The sequence below is a fragment of the Furipterus horrens genome, unplaced genomic scaffold (assembly GCF_987537825.1).
Source record: "Furipterus horrens unplaced genomic scaffold, mFurHor1.1.pri manual_scaffold_3, whole genome shotgun sequence".
Classification (NCBI taxonomy): domain Eukaryota; kingdom Metazoa; phylum Chordata; class Mammalia; order Chiroptera; family Furipteridae; genus Furipterus; species Furipterus horrens.
In genome coordinates, this window is record NW_028327173.1 from 57,416,814 (window position 1) to 57,444,539 (window position 27,726).

Here is a 27,726-nt window from a genome sequence, read left to right on the forward strand (position 1 = left end):
TTATACATTCTAAAATCAATTTTATTGAACCAATTTTAACAACACTGTTTTTAGTTGGTGGCAGATGCCCCCAGCCAAAACAAAGCCATGATGAATGCTATTCAACATACTCAAAATAATCCAGTTTGGTTCCGCACTTGGAATATGGTTAAACTTTTGATATCACATAATCAAGCAAATAGTGGTGCATACTATATTAATCAAAAACTTTATGCATTTCATTAAAAAAATCATTTTGCAAGTGGCTTCAGCTTTATAAACAACTGACACATTCCATACTTCATGCTCTCAAAAAGTGCCCTAAAACTAAATTTTAAGTTTTTTACTAATATTAATGACTACTACCCAGGGTTATAAGTAGGAATTGAAGTTTAATATTTTACAGTATGAGGCAATAAGTTATTAATATCTGCTGACACAAATTCCACTCAAACTAAATACATCATGGATACACTCAAAAAGACATTTTGTAAATATTAATATGCTAGTTTATATACTGCAGTGCAAAAGAAGTGACACCCTAACATTTCCTGAGCTTAGGGAATTAATATTTTTCTGACTACAACTCTCAATTTAAAATAAGCTCTTTATGATATGAAGCCATGTCAGAACTACACAATTAGGATTTTGGAGAACTGAAGAGATTGGTCAGAGTTATGGTGGTTTAGGGTAATGAAAAAGTTTTCAAAGCAAAATTATTTACAAAGTTACAAAGGATACTATGGATTTGCAGTATAAAGATCAAAGATAACCTACTGATTACCAAATGATCACAATTATCCGTCTCTTTCAAATATATTACACTGAAAGACTATGGTAAGTTAAAGCATTAAATATACCAACCTGTAGTATATTATACATTTTAACACATTTTTCCATAATGCCCAGTATGAAGGAATAAGAGATATTAAAAATGAAGAAAATAAACATGCTTTTAGGAATGTTTCTGCATGTGTATATAACAGGGGAAGTGAAAATGATTTCTCAGTAGACTACTTTATATCCTCAAAATTACAAAGACCGAGTTTCTACTTCAATTTTTTCTTCTGCTTGTAGTATATCCGGGTCAATATGAACAACTGGAGGTCGAAGGATAACTTCAGGTCCTCCACCATATATAGACTGTAGAAAATTCCACGTTTCTTCAGAAATTTGACCAGAATCTGCTCCTAAAATTAAGTGTATATAGAAAGGATAATATTTACAAATCTACAAATTCATACTGCAAAGCTTTCATTATGTACCCCTCATCCCCAGCATGAATCCTCTAGGGATAACTGAGAACTTTTGTAACATGAATTTCCAGACTAGCCCACACTGTTATAAGCTGCAACTTTTATGGGCTGTCTTAAAAAGTTAGAGATCCTTTTTCCTAGCTCCTATTAACAGCTTTAAAACCTTTCCTGAGATAAAAATTAACACTGAAAGCTTTTCCACTATTTGTCCTACTTTGTGAATTAATTACATCATTAAACTGGGTAAAATAGTGGTATATATAGCTAGTGATATGTTCTTAAAAGTGACAAATTACTGACAAGGCTAAGATATTAGCCAGACTTACCTTGCCTGAGCATCACATTGCCACATTTAGTGACTGCAATTTTAGTGTTATCAATAGGACCTGGAGGATCTAAGTTAGAAGGAAAAACAAATGATCAAAATGCACACTTCTCAAATATACGTACCAAAGAATTGCCTAAAATAACAATGTAACTGTATAATCAGACTGATTATTTTTTAGTGATATTATTATAGTTGATTTTTAACTGTCCTCTGACCTTCTTCCTTCATGGGTCTTAGCTCCCCCAAACAAAATCAGGAAAAAGTGAAACACACTCTCTCACTACCATCCAAAATCTAACATAAATGATTTTTTAACTATCCATTAGAGGATTACAGGTTAAAATTCACTTTTAATGCTATAAAAGAACAATTCCTTCGTAATTTAAAAAGTATACAATTCTTAATTTGTTTCAGATTGTCATTAAACTAAAAACAATAAAAGCATTATAAAATAAAATGTTAGAACAAATCCTTTAATTTTTATTTTTCAATTTTTATTTATTTATTTTTTTTTTCAATTTTTATTTTTTTAATTGAGCCCTGGCTGGTGTGGCTCCAGGGATTGAGTGCCTTAATTGAATTTATTGGAGTGAGACTCATTAACAAAACCCTAAAAGTTTCAAATGTACAACTCAACAAAACATCATCTGCACACTGCATCATACACCCATTGCCCAAAGTAAAAGCTCTTTCCATCCCCATTTATCTCCACTGTGTCCTCTTCTACCTCCTCTATTCCCCTTTCCCTCTGGCTATCACCACACTGTTATACAGGTCCATGTGTCTTTATATATATAAATTTTTTTGCCCAGCCAAAATGCATCCTTTTTTAATTTAAGAAAACACCTTATTGTTTCCTCTTGAATATACAAGTACAATGCAAGTTCATTATCAAAATCTGTCTAAAAAGCAAAAGAAAACAGTACAAGGAAAAAATACATACTGTAATCTGCCATAAAAAGATAGGCAGCCCTGACCAGTCTGTCTCAGTTCATTGGATGTCATCCCACAAAGCAAAAAAAGGCTGCCAGTTCAGTCAGGGCACATGCCTGGATCATGGGATTGGTCCCTAGTCAGGGAGCTAGGAGAGGCAACAGGTCGATGTTTCTCTCTCACGTCAATGTTTCTCTCCCTCTCTTTCTCCCTCCCTTCCCCTCTTTCCATACAATAAATAAATTTTTTTTCTTTTAAGCAAGTACATGGGCTAGTGTATTTTGTGATTGCTTCTTTTTATTTTTTAAAAGATTTTGTTTATTTTTGGAGAGGGGAAGGGAGGAGGAAAGAGAGGAAGAGAAACACTGATCAATTGCCTCTCATAAGAGCCCCATCCAGGGACCTGGCCCTCAACCCAGCGTGTGCCCTGATTGGGAACCAAACCTTCTGATTTCCAGGACAATGCCTAACCCGCTGAGCCACACCAGTCAGAACAAATGAAGTCTTTTTTTTAAAAAGGCAAGCTGTTTTAGTATATGTATGGTCTGTTAGCCTTTGCATATATTGCCTATTTTTTCAATACAAAAGGTTCAAACTATGCATATTGTATTGTGGTCTTTTCCACATATCAATTGTTTTTAAATTACTAAATACTGTCACAAAAATTATTTGTAAAGTACACATAGTATCCCATTGTAATGGATAAACCATAATTTAACCAACCTTATTGTTTCGTGAGTTTGTTTTTAACTTTTCTTTTTTTTTTTTTTAATGTGTTTTATTGATTATAATATTATATTTGTGCCAATTTCCCTTCCCTCTGCTCCCCTCCACCCGGTGGCCCCCCTCCCTCCAGTTGTCCCCCCCTTTTAGATCATGTCCATTAGTTGTGCATACAGTTCTTCTCAACCTCTCTCTGTCTATTCCATTCCCTCCTACCATGATCCTTAATTCCTATATCATCTCCCTCCCTCTCCCCATTCCCCCTCCCTGTTGACCTCCCCGCAATATGTTCCCCGTACCTATAGTTCTTTTTCCACTCTCGTTGCCTGTTTAGTTTGCCTTTGTTTCAATTCCCTAGCTTCTGTTGTTTCTTGTGATGCAGTTTTCATTTTAGATTTCATTGTCTTGATCCTCCTTTTTCTAAACCAGTCCCTTTAACATCTCATATAACACTGGTTTGGATCTAATGAACTCTTTCAGTTTTATTTTGTCCTGGAAACACTTTCTCTGTCCTTCTATTCTGAATGACAATTTCGCTGGATAGAGTATTCGTGGTTGTAGGTTTTGGATTTTCATTACTTTGAATATTTCTTGCCAGTCCCTTCTTGCCTGAAGGGTCTCTCTTGAGAAGTCAGCTGATAGTCTAATTGGGACCCCTTTGTACATAATTCTTTTCTTCTCTCTTGCTGCTTTTAAGATTCTCTCTTTATCTTTAATTTTTGACATTTTGATTATAATGTGTCTTGGAGTGGTTCTCCCTGGGTCCAGTTTTTTTGGAACTCTCTGTGCTTCCTGGACCTGTTTTTAACTTTTCAATATTAAGATCAGAGTAATTTTGTTTAGTTCCTTTATTCTTGCTATGAATGTGTTATAATTAACAAAATATATTTAAAATATTTTTAAAAATTAAAAAAATCCCAGAATATACACTAGAATGTAAGATCCTTAAGGGCAGGGATCTTTTTCTTTCTTGTTCACTGGTGTAATCTCAAGTGTATAGAGATATTCAAAAAATATTTGTTAAATAAACAAAAAAATCTGCAAAGAATTTCACTTTTCAGTTAACCACTTACCTCCATCTTTACCCTTCACAAAACTTTCCCATTCTCTAAACCACTGCATACTGATACAATAAAAAGTAGCTGGAGAGTCCTCCTCTTGGAATGCTCTGTTGAGCTATAGGGGGAAGAAAATCAGTCACCTAATATTTAGAACTTGCTTTGTAGCAAAACAATACAATCATCCTACTTTAACATCTGATAAGGCCATTTTTTAAAATGAATTTATTGGAGTGACACTGGTTCACAAAACCATACAGGTTTCAAGTGGACAACTCAATAACACATCATCTGCACACTGCATCGTATGTCCTACCTCCCCCAGCCTGCCCTCTCTCTGCCTGTCACTACACTGCTTTCTGTATCTACGTGTATGCATGGTTTTTGTTGTTGTTGTTGTTTTTGCTTAATCCCTTCTAATGTCCAGTGCAGGCACCGAGGCCAATTTCTCATACACAAAGAATGTGATATAGATTGAGGTTAAGCTGTCTTAATACTAGCATACATGGTAACACCTATGAAAAAACAATTCTAAGTTATGTCTCAAATTTTAGCAAGTACACACAGAAGGGATATAAAAGACTGAATAAAGACAGTCAAGACAAAGTCTTTAAAACAATGAATACTCTACATATTTATTAAAAATGTGTACTGTAAATCCTACTTAAACATACCATATCCACTACCTTCATATTATTTGTGTTCACTTAAGATATTGATGGACATGTTGCTGTTACAAACACAATGCTACAATGAATATTACATATGTCATTTCACATACAATATATATATATGTATAGGATAAATTCTCAAGTGGTGGGACAGTCCCTGAAGATATTGCACTCCTTTCTCTAGACCTAAGGTCCTAAGTATGTGATGCAAGCAAGGTAAAACTCTATTAAAAATGTAAATCTTCAAAGAAGCGACCTAATGGTTAGAATGGAATCATTCCAATGTCAATTTCTTAGCTGCATACTAGGAATACCTTGGTTCCTGAATTTCTGGAGGTCTGGCTGTTCAATTTTTCTTTTCAATAAATTATTTTTTTGCTTAAGTTAGCCATTCTGGCTACTCCTGCTTTCAACTAAAGAAATCCAATTGACAGAAAAACTGGCACAGAAAGAGAGGTGGAGGCAGCAGTGTCTGATGAAAATGAAGGGTATTTGGAATTTATCTAATTGTAATAGTGTGAAAAGACAGCTTAAAAGTATTTCATAATGGGTAACTAAATGCCCATGTTGCATACTATTGATGGACAAAGACAAGTTCAGATCATGTCTCTCCTATAATCAAATCTAATCAAAACCCTGCCATGGTCTCCAGAAATCCTTATTATAGCTCAGAAGTACCTCCATGATCTGGCCTCATGATTTGACTTCATATTCTAATACTCTCCTCCTCTTTTATTCACTTGTGGTCACGCGGACCTTTGTTATGCCCAGAATCAAGCAGACACATTCCTGCCTTTCAAAGCTTTTGCATAGCTATTTCTTCTGTTTGCAAATATCTGAGTATCTCCCTCACCTTCTTCAAGTCTTTGCTTAAATGTCACCTTCTCCATGAAGCCTATCTTTATCATCCTACTGAAAATTGCACCTCACTCCCCACCTATCACTGTATTCCTGATCTCTCTTATCCTTTTAGATATTTCCCATTTCCATAGAACTCATCATCTTTTAAGATACAACGTACTATTTATCAAATATAAGTTCTTTGAAGGCAAGGATCTTTCTGGGACATGAGGTAGCTACTTCCATAGAACAATGAATAGGCAATGAAAAATGTGTCTGTCCCTGATGGTTAACAAAGAAATCAAAGTATATCTGTCTCAAGGTATAGCATTAAAGTTAGGACTTTCTGTGATGTACAACTTATTGCTAGAGAACTCAGATTTCTGAAATGTAATGCTAGATTAATTTTTCTGGATATATCCATTTAATTCCTATCATTACCAAGTTTGGATGCTTTTAGGACTTTTATCTCTGGCAGAATGTTTCTTCATTTGTCCGGGTGAGGACTTTTTACATTTCAGTTAGGTACAATGACCCCCATTAATTTAAAAAAGCATCTGCTTTTCTCTAGTTCTAAGAAATCTTTCTAAAATGTTGCTCTAAAAGAAGTTCCTGTCCTCTATTCTCTTCTAAAATACATATTAGAAAAACACTGGAGTCTAAATCTATCCAACATAGTGAAACTTGTTTTCCATCTGTTTATCTTTGCACTTTATTTTAGCAGAAACCCTTTGCTAGGTCTTTCACTACATTAATCTGCTCTCCAGAAGTATTTGTTCTGTCATTCAATCAACCCATCTATTGAGTTTTGTTTTCAGGATACAACATCCTTGGGCATCTCCTGAGGATCAATATTTATTTTATGCATAATTTAGGAAATCATAATCCTTTCTAGGTATTACAAGCTATCTAAGGTTAACACCTTCTTTAATAGACCCAAGTGTCCACATTCACTGATCTATCCAATCAGACACCTGTATGCCTGCTGCCTTTACAATGCAGGGAGCAGAATGCAGAGGTCATTATTTGTACCTGCCACTTCCAAGCCTGAAGCCTGTGTGATTATTTTCTGTGGCCTTTGTTTTATTTTTTCAATCTGATCCTGTTTTTATAATTTTTCAGAAACGCCACTTAATTTCCAAAGACACCTATTTTTGTACTCGAGTGTTATTTTATATGCCAATACATTAATTTGCTTAAAAAAAAAGAAGAAAAAAGGGGTGTGTGTGGAAAAGATGAATTTGGATCTAAGTAAATAGTTGAAGCTGTGTTACTAACAACAGCACTTTGAGGAGACTTACTTCTTGCAAACTAGACAAATGGAACTGTACTAGTCTTTGTCCATGAAACCTGGATGTTCAGCTTTCCCGACTGATTCTATGACCAGACCTGCTGTTGCTTGAAATCAAGAAACAGATCATAATAAACTCACTTTGTGGAAACTAGATATAAGTACAGAGAGTCCCACAAAACAATATGATATTTCAAAGTGATGGAAGTAGAGCATGTGGTCTGATAAATGATTACAGAAAAACACTAACTGAAGAAAACATATAATTTAAAATTTCAACAAGGAAATTTCTTGCCAGTGCCATTCCATAAAAACAAAATTTATATCAATCCATTAAAACAAAAAAAAACACAAAAAGAGACAACTCACTACATTGTTGTGACCTGCACTGTTATATACTCAGCAGTTAAAATCTGCAACACATTCATCCCAATCATTTAATTAATACAGTTCTGCTGTCAGTTCTTTACCCTAGATCATATTTATAATTTGAAAAAGCATCATTTTTTTACCCGAATAAAAACTTCCAATTCAGTTTTTCTCCTTTTTTCAATTTTCTCTGCCTCAATTTGGCAAGTGTGACAAATGTACAGATGGTTGACAGCTGGTCCTCCTCCATACCTAAAGCATAAAAATTGAACAATTATGACAATCTTGAAAGAGGCTGATAACTCTAGAAAATTTGTCCCCCACTTTTAGTCAATGGTTAAGTTCCTAGTAAATAAATCCTCACAGAAAAATTCTCATTCATATCAAAAATAAAATAATCATAAGGACTTGACTTTATGTTTATCTGGGTCAATGGCTTTACCAGTTTATTAACTAATCTGCTTTACCTATATTTCAACTTTCCCTTATAATTACTTCTGCTACAAAATGTTTGAAGCAACAACGTAAAATAAGTGGCTTTTGAAAATTAGCATGCAACATAAAAATCATCAGAAACTTTTAATCAGAAAGAGGCTTCCCCTGGCCTCTCAAGTAAGAATTTATGGAATAAGTTATTTTCAACATTTCACTAAGGAAAACATAATAAGGAAATTACATGTGTAATGCTTTATAATAAAATTAAAACTTTAGGAGTTCATTAGCACAGAATACTTTTACGGATATGGATAATCAGAACATAAGAATTAGGATTAATTATCTAAGCTAGGGGCACAGTAGCTACAGAGCCTACTGACTCACACTCAGAGTGAATAAATGAAGGAAAAAGGGTATATTCTACTTAAGCAACAGAAAGCACAGAGCATACTCTATGAAATAATCCAATCCCCTTTTAAGGAGTTTCACAAACTGATTTTCACAATACCATATTGTCTAAATTAAAAAACAAACCTGCTATATAAGTTATCCCAAATGTTCTGAGGCAGCATCAAAACCAGGTCTTCAATATAACTTGCTTTTCGTGGAGGAACACCTGAAAAAAGTTTAGATGGATCTGTTTCATTCTTAAATTCCTTTATATTAGTCTCAAAGGTTAAACTTATTTCTTAAATGGTTTATCACTGGCATCTTTCAATCATTATTCTTGAAACCCCTCCCAAAAAGGTTAAAAATTAAGTAAGTATAAACATTTATGGTGATTATGCTCCTAAAGATGTGTGTAGTTCTTGAAATAGAGAAAAATCAGTACACCAAGAACTTCAAGTATTTAACTTATGTAAATCTTTACTAAGCCTTGACTATGTACTGGAGGAAATCAGAGATAAATATGAAACAATCTTTCCTTCATGGAGCTTATTTGGTAACAGAAGAAATGAAGCACTTATATAAATAACTGTAATAAAGGCAGGCACAGATAAATGGCATAAAGGTTCATGGGGAAATTCAGAAGAGGAGAAGCCTTATGATAGTAGTTCAAGTTGGGAAATGAGAGATAACTTCACATACAGATATATTTTCAAGGTTTAGGTTTCTAAATCCAATACAGAATATTCCTACTATCTCAGTTTCACTGAAAAAAAAATGAGACTATCAAGTCTTCAACCATGAAATATAATCAAAGTGTCACACTAAAGTGTTATTTTTTTTTCATGGGAACAAACACAAATATCGCCAATCATGAAGGCATAAGTTATATTTAACAAAGCACTATACCAGGTTTTTTGTTCAATTTTGAGTGCATTTTTATACTTAGGAGAAGAGCCAGCTTTTCATTTAGACAAAGGGTATAGGAGCCACAGATACTGTTGGTAACTAGGTGTCTCTTGGATGAGAAAAATGATGTGTAATTTAAGTGCTCAGTGTACTGTAATTGGTTGTTTATATATGGCTCTATTATGAAATTAAGAGCTTTGAAAACAGAAATAGTGTCTGTTATTCTCAAGCTCTGGCACAGGGTTTGGAACAGGTACTCAATAAATATCTGTTCTACAAAGAAGATACAGATTGCCTGCAATTAGAACAAAAAGCCCAATTTCTGAAACCAGAGAACTAAACACATTTAGTTCAACTGCAGATGGGGAAATCAGAAATAAACAGAAGAGGAAAAATCTTAGGTCTTTCCTAATATGTAAATTATTTAACATCAACCCCCTACCACTGCTTTCCATTACAGAAGTTCTTACCTCCATGAATACAGAGAAAATCATTATTTGAAATAGGGCCAGGTTCAACAAAGGTCTTAAATTTATTTAGCCACTGTCGAGAAATATAAAACTGAAGGAGACTTGGTTCCATTATGTTCAACAAATTTGATATCCTTCGCCTCTCTTTTTGTGCCTCTTCACTGCTCTTCCTATTAAAAACAATGATTCTTTAAATTCAATATGTATTTTATTCCATTAAACTAGTAAGTGGATTTTTTTCTCTTTCTTATTAGACTTAACATACACATTAATACTGTGAATCTTATTAGATCTTGGGAATTATTCAAGGGAAATACACTTTGTATCAATCCCCTATACTACATTTTATAACTACAGGGGCAATACTGTAACTGAACTAATGGTATCCACATAAATATTTATTAACAAATATTAGTTAAATGAATTTTGTTAATCTGCTGTTTCATTAGCTAGCACGTAATCTTTTATGAAATTGGTATTTTTTAGTGTAAGATTATATTATTAGAGTAATTCCATGTTTATTGGCTATTTTAGGAAAAATATTTGTACTGAATTCCTACCATCAGTGCCTAATTTTTTAAAGTAAAACAAACAACCCTAACAGAAAATAGTTGACCCTTGAACAGCAAAGGGGATTAAAGCATCAGGCACCCCCTTTTCTGTGTATTCAGAAATCTGTATATAACTTTTGACTCCCCCAAAACTTAAGTTGTCCCTTGGTATCCACAGAGGATTGGTTCCAGCCCCCGCTGCAGATAACAAAATCTGTGAATTCTCAAGTCCCTGTATAAAACGGCATACATCAATGCATAGTCAACCCTCCCAACCACGGGTTAAAAACAGTACAGGTATTTGCTGAAAACAATCTACATAGTACCGATCAAGATGGTGATATAGGCAGCCGTGGCTCGCCTCTTCACACAACCACATCAAAATTACAACTAAAATATAGAATTATCATCACTAGGAACTGTCAGAAAGCGAGTTGAATAGACAACTCTTGACAACTTTGTGATTAAACCACATCGAACAAGACTGGTAGGGGGCGCTGACGCAGAACAGACAGGTCCCTCACCAACATGTGGTGGATAAAAATTCGGAAGGGATATCTCAAGAGTGAGGAGTCCAGGCTCCACAACAGGACCCAGCCCAGAGTTCCAGAGTCAGGAAGCTAAGTTCCCACAACTTCTGGCTGTAAAAACCAGTAGGGATTGAATCAGTGGAAGAAACTGTTGGAACCCCAAGCAGTTCCTCTTCAAGAACCTACACATGGACTCACCTACTCAGACTCACTCCCTTTGAGCTATAGCACAAGGACAGTAGCTTGAAAGGCACCAGTGCTATATAGGGAGGGACTGAAGTGTTTGCAACAAGGCAAGAAGAGGCCATTGTCCCTTTTCTGAACCCCCCACCAACAGACCTAGAAAGCTAGTGCCACATCTGTGACTCCATCAATTTGGCTAACACTGTTTGACCTGCCTTGGAGATCTCCAGAGAGAGACTCCACACCACCCAACTTACAGGCCCACCCAAGCTACTTTTACATATGAATGGCTGGTATTGGCTCATGCTTCACAACTTCCTAAATACTATCAAACAAGCAATAGCTGGCCTCAGTGAGCCCCAGGCCCACCACAAGCAGCAGCCAGCCTAGATTCACAGCTGGGAATATCCAAACCCAGCACAAGTAGCAGCCACCTCAGATTGCTTTATAGCTTAGGGAGGGTGGCTGTGAGCAAAACACAGGTGAGGGCTGACCTTGCCTGCACCACCAAGGAAACCCCAGGGCTAGCACATCCAGTATACTACCACAGACCACGCCAGAACACCACCCTACTGCTGCACAGCCGATCCTCCACAGAGGGTGGAGAGTAGAGGTCAATGGTCACAGCCAATCCTTACAGCTGACTGGCCTGGGGAAATCCCTTCCATTGATCTGCCAACAGCAACCAAGGCTCAACTACAAGAGGAGGGTGTTCTCAGCCCACCCAAAGGGCACACCTCTAGTACCCAGTTTGGCTGATACAGGAGACTGTGTGCCACTGGACCCCACAGGACACCTACAACATTAGGCCACGACACCAAGACATGGTGTCAGAGCAGCTCTACCTAACATAGAAACAAACACAGGGAGGCTGCCAAAGTGAGGAGACAAAGAAACATGGCCCAAATGAAAGAACAGATCAAAACTCCAGAAAAAGAGCTAAATGAAAGAGATAAGCAATCTATCAGATGCAAAGTTCAAAACAATGTTATAAGGAAGCTCAAGGAACTTAGTGAGGATCTCAACAGCATAAAAAAGATCCAGTCAAAAATGGATACACTAATTGAAATAAAGAACAACTTACAGGACAAAGTTGAGAATAAGATCAATGATTTGGAACAAAAGGAAGCTAAAAACAACCAATCAGAAGAACCAGAAAAAAAAAAAAAAATCCAAAAAAACAAGGACAGTTGAAGCAGCCTTTGGGATAACTTCGAGAGGTCCAACATTCGCATCATAGAGGTGTCAGAAGAAGAAGAGGAAGAGCAAGAAATTGGAAATCTGTTTGAAAAAATAATGAAAAAACTTCCTTAATTTGGTGAAGGAAGCACAGAGTGTCCCAAACAAGATGGATACAAAGAGGCCCACTCAAGACACATCATAGTTAAAATGCCAAAGGTTAAAGATAAAGAATCTTAAAAGCAGCAAGAGAAAAGAAACTAGTTATCTACAGGATAATTCCTGTAAAACTGTCAGCTAATTTCTCAAAAGAAACTTTGCAGGCTAGAAGAGATTGGCAAGAAATATTCAGAGACATGAAAAGCGGGGGCCTATAGCCAAGATTGCTCTACCCAGCAAAGATATCATTTAGAATTGAAGGGCAGGTAAAGAGCTTCCCAGACAAGAGAAAAATAAAGAAGTTCATCATCACCAAACCATTATTATATGAAATGTTAAAGGCACTTATTTAAGAAAAACGTCAAAACTATGAACAATAAATTGGCAAAAAATACAAATCTATCAATTGAATCTAAAAAGACAAACTAAGCGGAAAAGAAGAACAGAGACAGAATCATTGATACGAAGAACATTTTGATGGTTGCCAGATAGGAGGGAGGCTTAGGGGAATGGGTGAAGAGGTGAAGGGATTAAGAAGTACAAATAGGTAGTTACAGAATAGCCATGGGGATGTAAAGTCCAGTAAAGGAAATGGAGTAGCCAAAGACTTATATGCATGACCCATGGGCATGAACAATGGTGGGATGATTGCCTGAGGCAGTGGGGAGTGCTGGGTGGAGGGGGGCAAAGGGAGAAAAAGGACAACCATAATAGCATAATCAATAAAATATAATTTACAGAAACACAATCCACATATAAGTGGACCCACAAAGTTCAAAACCATGTTGTTCGAGGGTCAACTGAATATTCCTTTGCCCTTCAACTAAATGATTTAACATTTTCTTAACGGATCATTTTGCATGCAACCTTTCACTTTATTTTACTCACATAATGAAATGAGAGTAAAACAATATCTAATCTTTACTCAGTAATCCATTTTGAAAGTCTCAGAAGTCACTGATAACCCCAAAGTAAGATGTAATTTCATATTTGTTAAAATATCCTGAGTTACTTCCTTACCTGTAGAAAAGAACATAAGCTTCTGCATTTTGTACAGTAGATTCTGAAACTTCAGTGACACTTTGATCGTCAAATTCATACCAGAGATTATTTAAATTGTTTCGGCAGTAGGCAATATAGTGTCCACCTGAATAAGAACAAATATTTAAATCATTTCAGTAATACCAATTAACAGAAGAATGGAAGATAAACTACTTTTATATCCAAGTTCTTAGCAGAGACTGAGATATACCAAGAACTATGCTAGAACTGTTTATTATAGTATTTTATGTATCCTCACCACCACCACCTGAGGAAATGTAAATAAGCATAGAAAATGTAATTTTAATAAAAACCCAGGGTAAAAATGATCATATTAAAGTCTTTATTACTTAACTTCATACAAAATATCATTTCCAGTATTACAAACTTAAAAGTATTCAGTTTCCTACAATTTTGACATGTTTTTAATAACCAAAATAAAAATAAATAATAGAAATCTATTTTTACAATTTTTTCCTTTGTTCAATCAGTTCTTATTCAAAAGATCATCTCAGATGTCTACTCTTTTAAATTTAATCTAAGGACGTACGTCAAACCTGTATACTTACTACTTGCAGTTCCATGATGACAAATAACTGACAGAAGATCATAGTTAACAATTTGAGCTGGACTATCTTTAGCAAGAAATGGCTGAAGATCCAGGCCTTCCAGTGGAAATGAAACATGGGTACTGATTTTTGTAGAAAACATCAGTTCATGTCTGAATCTTTTAAGATGGATGCATAAAATCTAAAAGAGAAAGGCAAGATTAAGATTCTATTGCTTATATGCTAGATAAAGGTATCTATCAAATATTCATGTTAAATTAAGGGTCAAGGTTAATCATCCTGCAATTATGATAATCTGATTCCTGAGATGTTAAAATGTGGAAATAGTGAAACACGATACTTAGTTTACAGCTAATGGGTTTCCTAATTTTACGCTTTATACCTGCCAAGATCCTACAATGTCTAATTAAGTTGTGTTCAGAAACAGTTTCACAGGTAAGGGCACTTACATGGTATGTATCTCAGTATTTTATAAATGGATAATCCACTCTGGCTGGTATGTCTCTGTGGATTGAGCGCCAGCCTATGAACCAAAGGGTCGCTGGTTCAATTCCCAGTCAGGAGACATGCCTGGGTTGCGGGCCAGGTCCCCAGTTGGGGGCGCATGAGAGGCAACCACACATTTATGTTTCTCTCTCTCTGTTCCTCCCTTCCTTCCCCTTACTCTAAAAAATTAATAAAATCTTAAAAATAGATAATCCTAATAGGGCATATATAGCACTGGTCAAGAGAACCAGTCCATTCTTTACCCATACTGAAAAACTTACTACTAATGTTTTATGTTCCTACCAAATAAAATAAACTGAATAATTATAAAGCCCATACCTCAGGAAACTTTTGTACTTTACAAAACTTCACGCCATTCCTCAACCTAAGGGGAAAAAAGAGAAAACCAATGAAAATAAACCACTTTCCCATATGATTTGACAAAAGCTTTAGTATTTTCAAATATTCAATAAGATCTTTTAGAAAATACAGAGATAATAGGCATCATACTGAATTATACACATTAAAAAACACACTAATAAAACACTGGAGTCCTTTATTGTAAAATATTATTTAAGATATCAGTAGTAAAAACTTAAGGAGTTGTGTGATTCTTTGATGGAAATTAATTTTTCATAAATGAGCAATCAAAACAGAAACAAACTCATAGACACAAGGAACAAAACGATGGTTGCCAGATGGGAGGGGGGTTAAGAGGCCAGATGAAAAAGGTGAAGGGATTAAGATGTACAACGAGGCAGTTACAAAAACAGTCACAGAGTTGTAAAGTGTAGCATAGGAAACATAGTCAAAATATTGTAATAACTATGAATGGTGTCAGATGGGTACTAACTTATCAGATGATAACTTCATATATTTAATGACTATGCTGTACACCTAAAACTATATAATATTGAATGTCAAGTACAACTGAAAAAAAATTTTTTTTTAAACAGAAGTCCAACTATTTATGGCCTGGCTGTGCCTTTTATTAACTGGTTAAAATAAAATCCCAATTTCATAGAATTGGTTGATCAGGTCAATATATTATAACCTTTTTTAAAAATTAACTTTATTGAGTAACATGAGTCAAAAATTACATAAGTTTCAAGTGTACAATTCTATAAGACATCATGTGCTCACCACCCAAAGCCTAGGCTCCTGCCATCACCATGTATCTGGGCCCCTTCAACTTCTTCATCCTCCCCGCGACCTCCTTCCCCTCTGGTATGATTTTGTCTGTTTGTTTTGTTTATACATTTGTGCTTTCTGTTTTATTTCCCACATGAGTGAAAAATCATATGGTTCTTGTCCTTTTCCATCTGACTTATTTTGCTTAGCATGATACTCTCAAGATCCATCCAAGTTGTCGCCAATATAACCTTTATTCTTAAATGTGGAAACAACTTGAGACAAATAAAGGCTGATTATTAACTACATTAATATACACTTGACAGAACTCTACTTTGGATTTGGAAGGAGATGCAAGGTTTCTTTCCATCTTCACTAGTATTATCTTTGTCCTAGTTGGTGGATTTTTTCAAACCAGGTTCTCCATTCCAGGCCAACACCTTCTTCAGCTAGGTAATGCTTCAGGGACAAACTGATAATACTTGCCAATTCTTTAGAAGTGTAATTTTTTCAAGTACAATGCACCCTTTTATCCTTATTGACCAAAAATACCATTCCTTTTTGTTATGCAAAGGACCAATAGGTGCAGATCAACACTTCCCTGTGGTTATTGCCAACAGACAGAAGTCTGTATTAAAAAGATTCTGGATCTTATTAGCAGGCCATTTTTTTTCCATTACAGAGATTTAAAAAATATTTACCAGTTTATCTCAAATATACCATATTTGCCTTTGATTCACCAATTACTTTTCTAACGTATCACCAAGAAGCCTTAACAGCCTGAATTTATTACAACACATAAAAAGAGAAAAAGGAAACTACTAGTAGATACAAAGAAACAAAATCATACTTTTCTTAACTGTCTATTCTGCCATCACACAGCAGGTAATATCAAAGTTAGTACAACCTTTCTGAACTTCACATGGATTTGAAACTGTATACCTTTACAACCATTTCACTTCCTGAATCTAGCCTGTTAACATGGTAATTCAGAAGAGAACATCTTATTTATGACAAAACTTCTATGTAATGAAAATATGTTATACATCCCAATCTATCTTTTATAATGTATCTGGAAAATGTTTTATGCAAAATTACATATTTTAAATCTCAAGATACATTTTCACATCTTAGATAACATGCCTATTAAATTAGTTTAAAGTTTTGCCTCAAATTTGTTTTACAGAACAACCAGCCTCTTTATTTCTATTAGGACAAAGTTTGCTAGCCTCTTTTCCTAAATAAAGTAGGATTTTAACTCCACATGCCCATTCAAATAACAAATGAAACAAAACATTTAAAGTATAAAACATGCAATTAAAAGCACTGTCAATGGCACTTACTTTTTGCATTTTTCACAACTGTACATGTTGTCACCTGAAAATAGAACAGATCTGGTCATTCCTCTCAAAATAAAAGCAAGGCATTTTGTTTTGGTTCTGCAATTCTTTTGAGTTTGCTACAATGCTGACCTTGCAGCACAGTAACACAAGGCTCACATTTTTAAGTCTCTGCTGAAGGTCAGCGCACAATGTTTACCTTGCCGAAAGCACCCTTTACCTCTCTCTCCTTTCAACCTTGAGGGCCCATTTAATCACAAAATTTACTGACTGCCTGTTATATGTCCTAGCAAAGTGCTGGACATGTAAAAATAGTGAAGGACCTTAAATATTATGGAAAATTCACAGACTAGCCCAGATACATAAGTTAAGTCTTTTATATTGGTTGTTATCTTTAATCCCTGAGCAGTTTTAAGACATCTCACATATTATCTTGTTGTGTACTATAGGAATTTAAATTATTTCAGAATATGATTGGTGGCATTATTCTTACATTACCATGGTAGATACTGTGGCAATATGGGCAAGTACTACTACTTAACCTCTTTAACACTGAGCTTTTATGAATACATTTTATATTTAGTCCTACTAGTACTTTAGAATAGATCACAACAACAATTTAGCCATAGATGAAAACTTTCATATTTCTTACCTTTTAGTTCATCTCTAGCGAAGAACGCAGCAAGACAATCTTGCAAGGTTACTACTGGACCCCAAAACCAGCTAGGGACACAGGAGACAACAAACCTGAAACATTATTGATAGAAAAAAAAAGGAAGTGTTCTGCCAGTACAGCAGAAACAGCAGTTTTGACAATCAATTAATTTTAAAAAAGAATACATACATACCTCTTCACATATTCCATGAAGAAAGCTATCCAACCTTGTGGGGCATATGCTTCACCACATGATCCTGCTTTGACTATGGAAGTTGGATGACTTGATGAATGAAGCTTAGCAAGGTCTTCCTTGCCAGGAATTGGCAAGGATAGATCTTGAAAGGTCTCAAGGGTTACAGACACCTGAAATTGTTTCATGTTTTAAGAATGGGATGAAAATAATCCAGCACAAACATTTATTAGGATAGAATTAAGACCGTAAAGATCAAATCAAGTTATAATAAACGGGAACATAAAACTGCTTTATGGTAATAACAGCAAAACACTTGCTCTGTACCAAGTGTTACTCTAAATTTAATATTCATATAAACTTTATGAAATTACTACTGATATTCTATTACTCAAGGACACTGTAGCACAGAAACACCTCACATCCAGCCACTGTTGCCTGAGGTCCAAACTCTCAAGCACTACTGCATTAATTTTTGCAAATGACCTCTCATGATAGTTTTTAAATGTTGTTTTTAAAAAAAAGTTCTAAAACTTAGCCTGTAATTTTAAAATAGCTGAAAACATTTCAGGATAAGTTCATTTAAATATTTGGTACCAAATCAACATACATAAAATGATCCTATTGAAAGCCCTTAGGTTTGACTTAAGATTTTAACACAATAACTGACAACTTTCTTTTGGTTTTTGGTGGTTGTTTTTTTTGAGAGAGATCACTTTATTTTCTGTAATTATATTGATTCCTGCACTGAAGTAAAACCACTCTTAAGAAAAGCTCATAGAAACTCAGGGATTTAGAGGTGTTACTGAAGAACTCATGATTATGTTAATGTATGCTCTTGTGTATGAATCTGACACTATCTTTTTATCTGAACCTCAAACTTAACATGGGAAAATATTTACAAGCCATACAACCAAATATAGAAGATAAAATCACAGCCTCATGCATGTAAACAGCAACAGTTTTCCAGCATATTAATTTCATCAGCCTTAAAAGAAGATGCATGTTACCAGTTCTTGTAGCTGAGCAACATATCACCTTTATATTTGTAAGCAGAGATGGAGAATGGAGTTAATTCTTCCTACTAATGCATGCCTGCCTGTCCAATAATGGGTCAAGACTCATCTTTAAGAACTATGTTGCTATTACTTCCAAAAAACAAATTCTACTTCTAGAATCAATTATATTGATGTCAACACAAAACACACATGTATAATCAGCAGCAGTTCCTTGCTACTAATGAAGAGTTAAACTTTTCATATCAATTTGTCCATATTTTTTAAACCAGCATTTGACAAAAAATTCCTGTGTATTATAATTCCTTCATACTCACCCTGTCACAAGTCAGACACTGCACTGAACTAATGATAGTTCCATCAAATACATCTGAAATAACACTTCGGTATTTCTTATGCTGTTTTTTCCTCTTTGGGGATGATGCAGATTGAGCTAGGACTGAGAAACAAGTGTTGGCAATTTTTTTAAAAATCAAAGTAGTTCCTTTATCATTTTTCTCTGAAATCTTAAACAGTAAAATTTACTATGCTTAAGAGATTTGTCAAAATACCATTCAAGAGTATTGCTTTAAAAAAAACAGAAACCAAATGAAATAGGAGGGGTTCAGTCTCCCCACCTTGTCTTCAACTGGAACAGTTTTGCTTTTACTTGTTTTTGATTCCAAGTAAAGCTGTATTTGAAGAAATAACTCTGTAATTACGTTTAAGAGTTCTTTGTATATTCTAGATATAAGTTCTTTGTCAGTTAGGTGATTTGCAAATATTTTCTCCCCATCTTAATAGTGTCTTCTACCAAGAAAGGCTTAAATTTTTTTCTTTTATGAATCATGCTTATGATGTCTAAAAAATTTTTTGTCTAACACAAGGTCATTAAGATTTTTTCCTATGTTTTCTTCTAAGAAATTAATAGTTTTACATTTTATAATACTGGAACTCTCACTCATAGCTGGTAGGAATGTAAAATGATACAGCCACTCGACAACAATTTCATATGACATTAAGCATAAAACTAACATAAAACCTACTAATCCCACTTCTAGATATTTACTCTAGACAAATGAAAACTTATGTTCATACAGAAACCTATACACAAATGTTTATAGCAGCATTATTCATAATTACCAAAAAGAAAGGAAACAATCAAATGTCCTTCAATGAGTGAATGAATAAACAGTAGTATAGTCACACAATGAAATACTTGTAATAAAAAGGAACTATTCAGACATGCAACGTGACTATCATCTCAAATATATTACACTAAGTCAAAGAAGCGTGTTTCAAAAGACTACATACTGTATGATTTCATGTATGTGACATTCTGGAAAAGGCGGAATGATAAGAACAGAGAAGAGAGAAACAGGGCCAATGCTTAGGAACAGGGTAGAGGAATGGTCTGATTACAAGAACTAGTATAGTTCTTTGAGATAATGGAACTGTTCTATATTCTGTTTGTGGGGGTGGTAAAAAGAATCTATGCATGTGTTAAAACTCTTAATGCTATACCAAAGTAAATTCTATTTTATTGTAAATTTTGCCATACATACAAAAAAACTTTAAATCACCACTGTATAAAATCATGCTGTCAATTTTAAAGGATTCAATACTATTTCATAATTAACACTTTAAATGAAACATCTGAAACACCTACCTTTCTTTTGTGTGGGAGCCAATCCTGGCCACAAATTGCCTGATTTGGGAGGGCTTGCTGATAAATGTAGATTAATACCTTCATTTGATGGAAGGATCTGTGGTGTAGACAGGTCATTCAAGTGGACATCAGTAATATATTCTGTAATATTTAAAATTTGTATTATTACCTTAAATAGTAAAATTATTCCACCTGTTAAATAATGTTAATTACGTTAAAGGTTTCTTCATTTGAGATTTTAAACACAGTTCACATTAATAAATGCCGGGTGAAATACTTGATAGGCAAAGTGCTAAGGGAAGTAACAGTGATTTTACACCTAGGAATCTAATTAATGTTTATAACACATTACTATTGTAGACAATTCAGAAAGTGAACAGTGGAAATATAAAGCCGAAGAGAATAGTATATGTTTTATTTTAGTATTTTTTAAAAAGTAATTTAAGAATTTTTTTTAAGCTTTTAAAACAATGTGGGAGAAAAAGATCACCTTCCCAAACCAACATAGTCATCAAAATCTAAGAGGAAATTTGGGCATGAAATAATCATAAATTATTTTATTCTTACTGTGCAAAAAGAAAATTGACACGTTTGTCAGGAAAGAACCTTTTTGGAAAATAAATTATGAATCAAAAAAACATGAGTTCCATGAGCACTATCTTGACAGTTTGCTGTTGGATTCTCATATATAACATGCATTCCAGAGTAAGAGACTGCTCAATAAGTATTTGAGTAAAGAAAAGAGAATTGTTCATAAGAGACCCTGAAACAGAAAAACTTCAGGGATTTTTCCAAATAATGAAAAACAGATTACTTCCACAAAGGCATTTCTTATTATCTCCACCATGACTAAAAGTAGACTGCATTATTTTAGGAAGACAGAAGGGAGGAGACTCACTATAGGCCTTTCTGAAGGGAATAAAGTTAATATGATCTAGGTCAGGGATTGGCAAATGTTTTCTGTAAAGCATCAGATAGTAAATATTTTAGGTTTGTGTGCCATACAATGGGGGAACCACCAAAAAACCCAGAATTTATTTATTAAAAAATTATGTATTTATCCTTACATGTTTAAACTTCAGTCACCTTCAAAGTATTCTCCATTTAATGAAATACCTATTGAGACATTTCTTCCACTGCTCGAGACAGTTTTCCAACTGTCAATTTTGTGCTTCTGCCATTTTTTGTTTCACCTCTTCCACAATGCCAAAACGTTTCCCTTTGAGGACTTTTTTCATCCAGGGAAACAAAAATAAAAGTTGCTTGGGGCAAAATCGGGTGAACAGGGAGAGTGGGTCATGCCGCTTTTGGTCAAAAACTGCTGAAAACCCAGCACGGTGTGGGCAGGTGCACTCATAAATCACCCATCATGAAATGAGCAAACATACTGAAAGTCTTAAAAAAAAAAAAAAAAAATTCACTAAAGCCAAACACAGCCTCTCACAACAATGCCAACTGGTACACTAATACAAGTGGGTTTCTGGAACATTCACTAGATGGGGGAGCCTGTACTATAAGGGGTCCACCTCCAGAAGATAATTCCAGTTGTTTTGGGTCCTCCATCATATGTGGTTTTTGTCACATTTTTAAAAATCAGGTCTTTAAAAATGCAAAAGCTCAGATTCCTGTTCTAGGTCATCAATTAGTTACTATATATAAGAACAGAACTGCTAGGGAGCAATAAAGAACAAGTATGTTCCTTAACTGGGCTTTTTACAAGGAAGGGCCAGATAGAAATCTACCCTAAGTCTTACAATGTTAATATTTCATGTATTTATTAGCTATGCAACTTCTAAAAACATCTAAACTTCTAAACATAAGGGGAGTGTAATTAAGGACCCTAACACCTTTCCCTGACTAGTAGGCATTTATGCACATAGGTGAACCACATACTTCTGGTTAAGGATATATCCTTTTCCTCAAAAAGGAATTTGGGTTCATTCAAATATCTAAATAAATTGTTTAGTAGTTCTTACTTTTTCGTAATTACATAAGATAATAAACTTTCTGTAACTTGTCTGCTACTGATTTTAAGAACAGAAAATCTGAGCCTCTGATGGTTTAATTTTATGTGTTTTGGAGAACTAAATACCACATTAAGCCAAGATAAGTTAACTCTTGAAGAATTAAATGTAAAATGCAAAGCAATCTAACTTAACGTCTTTCATTGGACCTCTTGCTCTTTCTCAAAGGAACAATGACTAAAGAATATAATATATCATAATAAGATTCATTATAATTAAACTCCTACACTAAAACATATACCAAATATTTTGTAGCTGATGTGATTCCAATGACAACAATCTAAATCTTATAGTGTATAAGTTTACAAAACTGCAATTGTATTACTTTGCTTTTTCCCAGGATCTTAACAAAATCTGCTTAAAATGACATTAACTTAACACTCACATGCATATATTGCTGAACTCAACTAGTTAGAAAGCCCAAACATAACTATTTAATTCCCCTTTTCTTCAAATTAGTATGATTGAACTATAATGTCATATACTACACACAAAACATTAAGCTAAGGTTATTAATCATTGTATTTCATTTTTACTATACAGGTAACCCCCATACAACACAGTTGTTAGGTTCCTGACAAATGTCATGTTATGCAAATCTGTGTTATACTAAACAAAGAACTAATACAAAAAGGGGTGTTAGGTTCCAAAAATTTTTTAAAACGTACTATTATATTTTTATAATTAAGAGAAATATCTTTATTAAAGCAATTTTTATCAAAAGTATGACATACTAATATGAATTAAGTAATGTTTTCTTCATCATCACTACTAAGCCACATTAACCGAATGCGTTTTCTTTTTGGCAAGATATCCTCATCCTCTGAACTTCCTTCGGCATTATCTTGATTTCTATGCCCTACTTGTTGCAAAAAATCTGTTATTTTAGATGGCTTGCTTTTAGCTGAGAGATCTTTATGATTTTCGTTATGTGGTGCTAAGCACTTTTGAAGTTCTCTCTTAAACTTTGTGCTCCTCTCAGTGCAAGGATCTTCATTTAAGAAATATGATTCTAACTGTTCGGCTAAGTCTAGGCCTTTCTTTATGCTTTTTAGAGTAAACTGTTTAACTTCTTCGTTTTCGTCAGTGCTAGTGTCCCCTAAGTTATCATGGCACCTTCCAGATGTTATTTCCACCAAAACTGCTTCATCAGTTTCTTATTCTACCAGCAATTCTTGGATATCTTCTACGGTCATATCGTGTTAGAGCAAAACTGTTATAGAAGCACTGTGTTATATGGGGGATAGCTGTGCTAAATATAAACTATGAACATTAGCATACAAATTAGAAATGTGGTTTGATTTTAGTCACATGCCATGCTAATTTTCCCTCAAAAAATCTGAAATTGGTGAAATTACAAGTATAAGCTTACACATAAATGTAATATCTTATACCTATTGTAAACCAATGAAACACTACCATTTTCAAATTATTAAAATTGTCACCTGAAGCTCTGCTGTGTATTTGCACTTTGACTGTTTCCTGGTTGTTCAAGTCAACTGTTTCTGAAACAGAGTCTCTATCTTTATCTAATTCTTCAGAATTTACTTTATTTTTATTACACATCTTCTCTTTTTGCCAATCTTTTGACATTTCTGAATTGTTCTCATCATCCTGAATTAACATTGTTGTTTCATTATTATCCTCAGAAAAGCCCCTAGAGCCACTGTCATTTTCAGCTTTATCACTGCTGCTACAAGATTCACAGGACTGAAAATCTGCATCTGATTGGCTCTTGTCTTCTTCCATGGTCTCCTCGGTCATTATCGTTTGAGGATCTTCTTCTACTTCCATGACCTGTTCTTTCAATTCTTCATGAAGCAGATCCATTAAACATCGAAGGAATTCTTGAGCATCCTAATATGAAAGCAAAATAGATATTATTGATTCATTAAAAATGTGTCTGTATATAGAAACTTAAGGGAAAGTATACAGAATGTGGTCATCAACTGATATCAACTAAATGTGCAGCATTATACTGAGGAAATACAACTTTGTAGAACATAAGGCATTGGAGGGATGAGAAGCACTAAGTTCTAAAAAATTATGTAAATAAAACAGAAGTAATTATAAACATAGCAGTGCTATTTTTAAAAAGTGGAGGAGTAAAGTGTAAAAAAAAACATGGATTTGCTTCATGTGATGATTCAGAGAGATGTCCTAAATCCAAATATTTTATAAGTTTAGCTTAAAATTAGACTTTATCCAATCTTGTACTATAATACATCTCAAAGAGAAATCCTTAATCAACCTGAAGTGCTAATTAAAAATACAAATTCGTAGACCCCAACTCACATCTACAAAATCTCAGTCTCTGGTGATACAGGAGTTAGCACCAGCAAAACTGAACAGGGAGTAGATATTGTTTTGAAGAAAAAAAATATGTGAGGACCAGGTATGAATATTGAAAGATATTATATATATAAAAAGATATTATATAAAGCTATAATAATTAAAACTACAATTGGTACTAATACAAAAAAGTACAGGTCAATGAAATGGATTAGAAAGCCCAGAAACAGACCCTATTAAGTATATTAATGTAAACACAAAAATCAATATGAAATTTTTAAAATCATACTTAAAGTCTTAAATTTATAGTTTGATACAATTTGTTAGCTGTGAAAAAAATGTGGATCATATTGTAATATGAAATAAATAAGCATTAAAGAATTCAATTTTTAAAAATGAAAGCATAAAATATAGAAAAGAGGTGAAAACTTACCTCTGGATATATAAGTTTTCAAAGCTAAAAGCACTAGAAGAACTATATTGATATATTTACCTATGCCAAAATTAAAAATTTCTAGAAAAATATAAAATTATAATAATAGTGAAAAAAATATAAGCAAAAAATTAGATAAAAGATTATTCTTGGTAAATAAAGACACAAGGAGAGAAAATAATATACAAATAAATGGACAAATAAATTACAGAGGAAGAAATACAAATGACTACATAATAACATAATGCATACTGGCATTTGACAAATTTATTCAAGATTAATATTATAAATAAAAACCAGTGAAGACTAACCTGCTGAGAATAACCCCGAAATGTTGGATTTACAGTTTTAATTCCTTGAAACAGATTAGTAGGCACAACAGATCCTGGCCTGAGAAATAAAACATTTCTATTAAGAAATCTGTGATTTTTAGTTTATTTTAGAAATTAGCGATCAAGAATTGAAAGTATTAAACTGAAAAGTGTTAGTTTCAAAAAATCATTCAAAATTGTCCAGTATTATGTCTCACAGGCTTGTCAGTACAGCTTATTACTGATATTTGGGCTACATTTTATTGTTCTCTTCCCTAATAAAATGATCATATTCTACTATATAATATTTCAAAACCACTTAATTACAGTGTACTTAAAATTTCTCGGGTAATTAAGGTAAGTGTACCTAGTATACTATCTAAATAAAATTTTTAAACCAGACATCAAATACCCTGGGGAAAAAAATGAAAAATAAACCAACATATGAGATTTAATTACTTAGAAGTCTGCTACGACACTTCTGAAATTTAGTAAACTTCCAAGAATATTAAGTTTAAAATTGAGTTCAGGGCAAAGAAGCTTAAACATAGCAGTGAAGGACTACTTCTAGCTATGCAGAAAGGAACTTCACATATGGCAGCACTGCATAATACCCATGACGATGAATGATTCTGGCTCTTTCATGTTAGCAATGTATATGACATTTACCTTCACATCCCAAAAGAACTCATTAAAGCCTTCTCTTTTCCTAGAAACATTGAAGTGACAGTAGCAACAAATTTTTGTTTAACTTAAAAAATACTCAATATTTTTTAATACTAAGTAGGGAGTTAAATAAGCCAAAGAAAACTGAGGCACTTTTAAGAATGTTAAAACTAGAAAAACTACTGAAATTTTTACATTAGAATCATTAAGATCTCAAAAACCTTACATAAAAGCAAAGTTTTTTTAAAACGACTTTAGAAAGATAGTTTTGGTGATTGTTTTCTTAGGGGTGAAGTTGGGTAGTTCTTAGGAACCATTGAAAAGGACTAATGGTAAAAGCAATTTTCTGAACAGCTTTAAAAGAAAATTAGTAAAATATTATAGCAAACAATTATTCTTCTAAGGCTACACTTTAGAGCAAATAAACAGAAGCAGATAAATGAAAACTTGTACAGGCATCTAAGGGCTGATTTTAGCATTGTGAGAATACTTTCTCCTGCATTAAAACGCAAAACAAATTTCAGTAACAGGAGCTTCAGCAGGCCAACATTATACCTCTCTCCAGTGCAGGTCACTCATCTGGGTGTTCGGTTTCAAACATAACATGCTCCAAAGTGAACTTGTCTCAAATCTGTTCCTACATTTTTCAGCTCTACAAATGTGCCTGCATCCCTTTAATGCTTATGATATTCATTTAAAAACAATACGGAAAACAAATATATTAAGTACATACCTGCTTTTATGCCACAGTTCTGTCATCAGTTTGAGATAACTTTTACAAATGGCTGGTTTCTTATCTGTTCGAACTAGTCCTCCACAATCAAGAAAAAATTGTGTCAAAGGTGGGCTAATTAAAAAAAAAAAGAAAGAAAGAAAAAGAAATATATTAGAGTGCAATCAAGCTTCATACTGATTGCCTTCTCACCATTCACTGGACTGACAGCACAGAAGAGCCCTGTATCTCTCTCTGCTCTCTTTCATAGCTTCACATTCATTTTTTAATATTCTTACTGAACCCCTCCAAACCAGATTTGACTCCTCAGTGCTGTCAGATCCAGTCAATACTGTCACAGGTGACTTAACCCCTCATTCTTGAGCAACCCTTCTCTTGATCAATATAATGAACTTTACTTCTTTACCTCTCTGACAATTTTTTTCCCTCTTTATTGTTCTTTCTGCTCTTACCAGATATCTAAACACCAGGGGTCCTCAAGACTTGATTCTATAACTTTTCTTCCCTTCCTTCCCCACATATACTTTTCCCTGAGTGATCTCAAATTTTAACAAATATGCCAATGCCAGTCAAATTTACAAAGGTCAAACATCTCATCTAAACCTCAGATTTATATCAAATGTCCCAACAGATGGCTGTCTTGGGCATCTCAAATTTAACAGGCTCAAACTTTAACTTTCTAGTGAACCTGCTTCTTCCAAGCTTCTACATCCCAGTAAGTGGTTCTGCTATATATCAAGTGGCTCAAGTTAGCAATTTATACGGCAATAAGCTTAAATAACTTGAGGAAGCATTCATGAATCTATTCATTATAGGAAATTAACTGGGCAAAAGGATCAATTCCTGGCCTGCAATACATTAGCCACCATAAAAAGATATTCCATGCAAGTGGAACCCAAAGAAAACTTGGGTAGCTATACTTCTACTAGACAAAATA

The 27,726-nt window shown here is 34.1% G+C and overlaps 1 protein-coding gene across 1 annotated transcript in view; it reads right to left on the reverse strand.

The window, feature by feature from the left end:
- Positions 1-27,726, reverse strand: part of USP33 (ubiquitin specific peptidase 33) — a 37,992-nt gene continuing 10,266 nt past the window's right edge. The window contains exons 8-24 of the mRNA XM_090269640.1: positions 26,790-26,903; positions 25,391-25,469; positions 23,800-24,211; positions 20,331-20,471; positions 19,000-19,121; positions 17,667-17,839; positions 17,471-17,541; positions 16,822-16,855; positions 14,687-14,732; positions 13,862-14,042; positions 13,272-13,398; positions 9,650-9,819; positions 8,418-8,499; positions 7,592-7,700; positions 4,293-4,395; positions 1,562-1,630; positions 1-1,169 (exon numbers count right to left, since the gene is read on the reverse strand). Of these exons, the coding sequence (XP_090125766.1) occupies positions 1,012-1,169; positions 1,562-1,630; positions 4,293-4,395; positions 7,592-7,700; positions 8,418-8,499; positions 9,650-9,819; positions 13,272-13,398; positions 13,862-14,042; positions 14,687-14,732; positions 16,822-16,855; positions 17,471-17,541; positions 17,667-17,839; positions 19,000-19,121; positions 20,331-20,471; positions 23,800-24,211; positions 25,391-25,469; positions 26,790-26,903 (2,191 nt within the window). The 3' untranslated portion in view covers positions 1-1,011. The remainder of the gene's footprint in view (positions 1,170-1,561; positions 1,631-4,292; positions 4,396-7,591; positions 7,701-8,417; positions 8,500-9,649; positions 9,820-13,271; positions 13,399-13,861; positions 14,043-14,686; positions 14,733-16,821; positions 16,856-17,470; positions 17,542-17,666; positions 17,840-18,999; positions 19,122-20,330; positions 20,472-23,799; positions 24,212-25,390; positions 25,470-26,789; positions 26,904-27,726) is intronic.